General features: G+C 29.5%; 1 protein-coding gene across 1 annotated transcript; it reads left to right on the top strand.

Moving 5' to 3' along the window:
• Positions 1-251: 251 nt before the first annotated feature.
• LOC123224416 (monothiol glutaredoxin-S6-like) lies at positions 252-961 on the top strand. Its single transcript, XM_044648070.1, has one exon. It carries the CDS (start codon positions 325-327, stop codon positions 643-645), a length of 321 nt encoding a protein of 106 aa, XP_044504005.1. The 5' UTR covers positions 252-324; the 3' UTR covers positions 646-961.
• Positions 962-1,997: the final 1,036 nt, after the last annotated feature.

The raw sequence follows: 1,997 nt of genomic DNA, 5'->3' as shown, positions 1-1,997 counted from the left end.
AATATAGCTTTTATTCTGCATTAGCAATTCTCTGCAACTTGTTCTTTAAATGCAGATTAGACAGAAAATAGATTGTCATAATCAAGGGTACATTATCTGGAACATTTTATTCCTTTCCTTTACTGATTCTATAAGGAAAAAGAGACTAAATAATGCATGATAAAAATATGGCACTAAATCAAGTCCACCAAAGTCAATTTGGACTATGGATCATTATAAATACACCTACGTGGGTGTTTCAAGTTGCTCATAGCAAACCCCTCTTAACTCTCTCACCTAACTTGAGTTACACACTCCCGCATCAATTTGCAGCTTAAGATAGCTATGGACATGGTGATGAGGTTAATTAATGAAAAGCCAGTGGTGATTTTCAGCAAGAGCTCTTGTTGCATGAGCTACACCATTCAGACACTAATATGCAGCTTCGGTGCAAACCCAACTGTTTACGAGCTCGATCAAATGTCAAATGGACAGCTTATTGAAAGGGCATTGCTGCAACAAGGATGTCAACCAAGTGTACCAGCTGTGTTCATCGGCCAAAGACTAGTTGGTGGTGCTAATCAGGTGATGTCTCTCAACCTGCAGAACGAGCTAGGCCCTCTGCTCGTAAACGCTGGAGCTATATGGATTTGGAAGAAAAAGTAGCTCGCTTCCCATATCCAACTCAGATGCTTATATACATACATATAATACGTGAGTTTGCTAATTACTATTTTCTTCTTCCTCCAGTTCTTGTTGTCGTAAGTACTATATATATTAAATGAGAAGTATTTGCACGTACGGCTAGATGCTTTGAGAATCTTTAGCACTTCTTCTTGGGTTTGAGAAAGATCACTCAATTTTTCTTCTTCTGAGTTCCTCAGGAACTTGTAATATGGGGTTCAAAATTCGTGTAGGGAGAAAAATGTGTTTTCATTTTCCCTTTTGAAGTGATCCGTGCAGGTCATAAATTAATATTGGATTACTGTGAGTTTTTAATCTCTGTAATAGATGATTTTCTACATGTAAAATTGTTAAATTTCTTCCAATAATGATTCAGTGATCTAACAAAGAAGAATTGAAAACATGGCTTGTAAAAGACGTTATACAACCCACCAAGCATTGGCGAGGATACGATTCGTTAATTCGATATGATATGACATAAAAATAATAAGTTAAAATTGAGACTTTAAATACAAAATTTATTTTATATCAATCTGACATAACTTAAAATTGAATCAAACTGTGTTATGATTGACATAAAAATAATTTAAATTAACATGAACTAACCTGAATATATGGAGAAATGCTAATTAAATATATTTGTTAAGGACAAATTAAAGAAATTTTAAAGGACAAGTACTGATAATAGTTGAAATTCTAACATATTGCATATAGTTATATCTCTATCATAGTAGTTGAATTGTGTATCGTATTGTGTATCGAAAACTTAATTTTACGTATTGTGTATTAAGTATAATATTATATCGTACGATACAATTTTTAATAAATAAAATAAACTAAAAAATATAGTAAACACGTCATCATTTTGAAAACTATCATAAACACCTATAAAAATTCCAAATTTCTCATATACACCTTAATTACATTATTATTTTTTCTAAAAAGTATATCAATCTGTATTGATAATATGTATCGTATCTTATGAACATCCACTATATCGTATTAATTACGATAAACCTTAAAATATATATCGTTTTTAAATCTGTATCATATTGTATCGTAAAATATATATTATATATCTTAAAATTCTAATAACTATGATTTTCATATAATTGAAATTACTTCAATTATTCTTTATTTTTATTTAAAGTCTTATTTTATCATTTAGTACTAAAAATAAGATTTAATTACTAAGATTATTGAAGTGTTTTAAATCTCCTAATACGTATTTTTTTAGATCATTTGTAAACATGATACAATGTTATATTATTTGTTTTATTGATAGTAAGTTGGGGTTCCTAATAAAAAATTAAAATGTTAAAACATTTATAAGA

Source organism: Mangifera indica, chromosome 8 (genome assembly GCF_011075055.1).
Source record: "Mangifera indica cultivar Alphonso chromosome 8, CATAS_Mindica_2.1, whole genome shotgun sequence".
Classification (NCBI taxonomy): Eukaryota; Viridiplantae; Streptophyta; class Magnoliopsida; order Sapindales; family Anacardiaceae; genus Mangifera; species Mangifera indica.
This window is presented reverse-complemented; position numbering and strand designations above follow the sequence as displayed.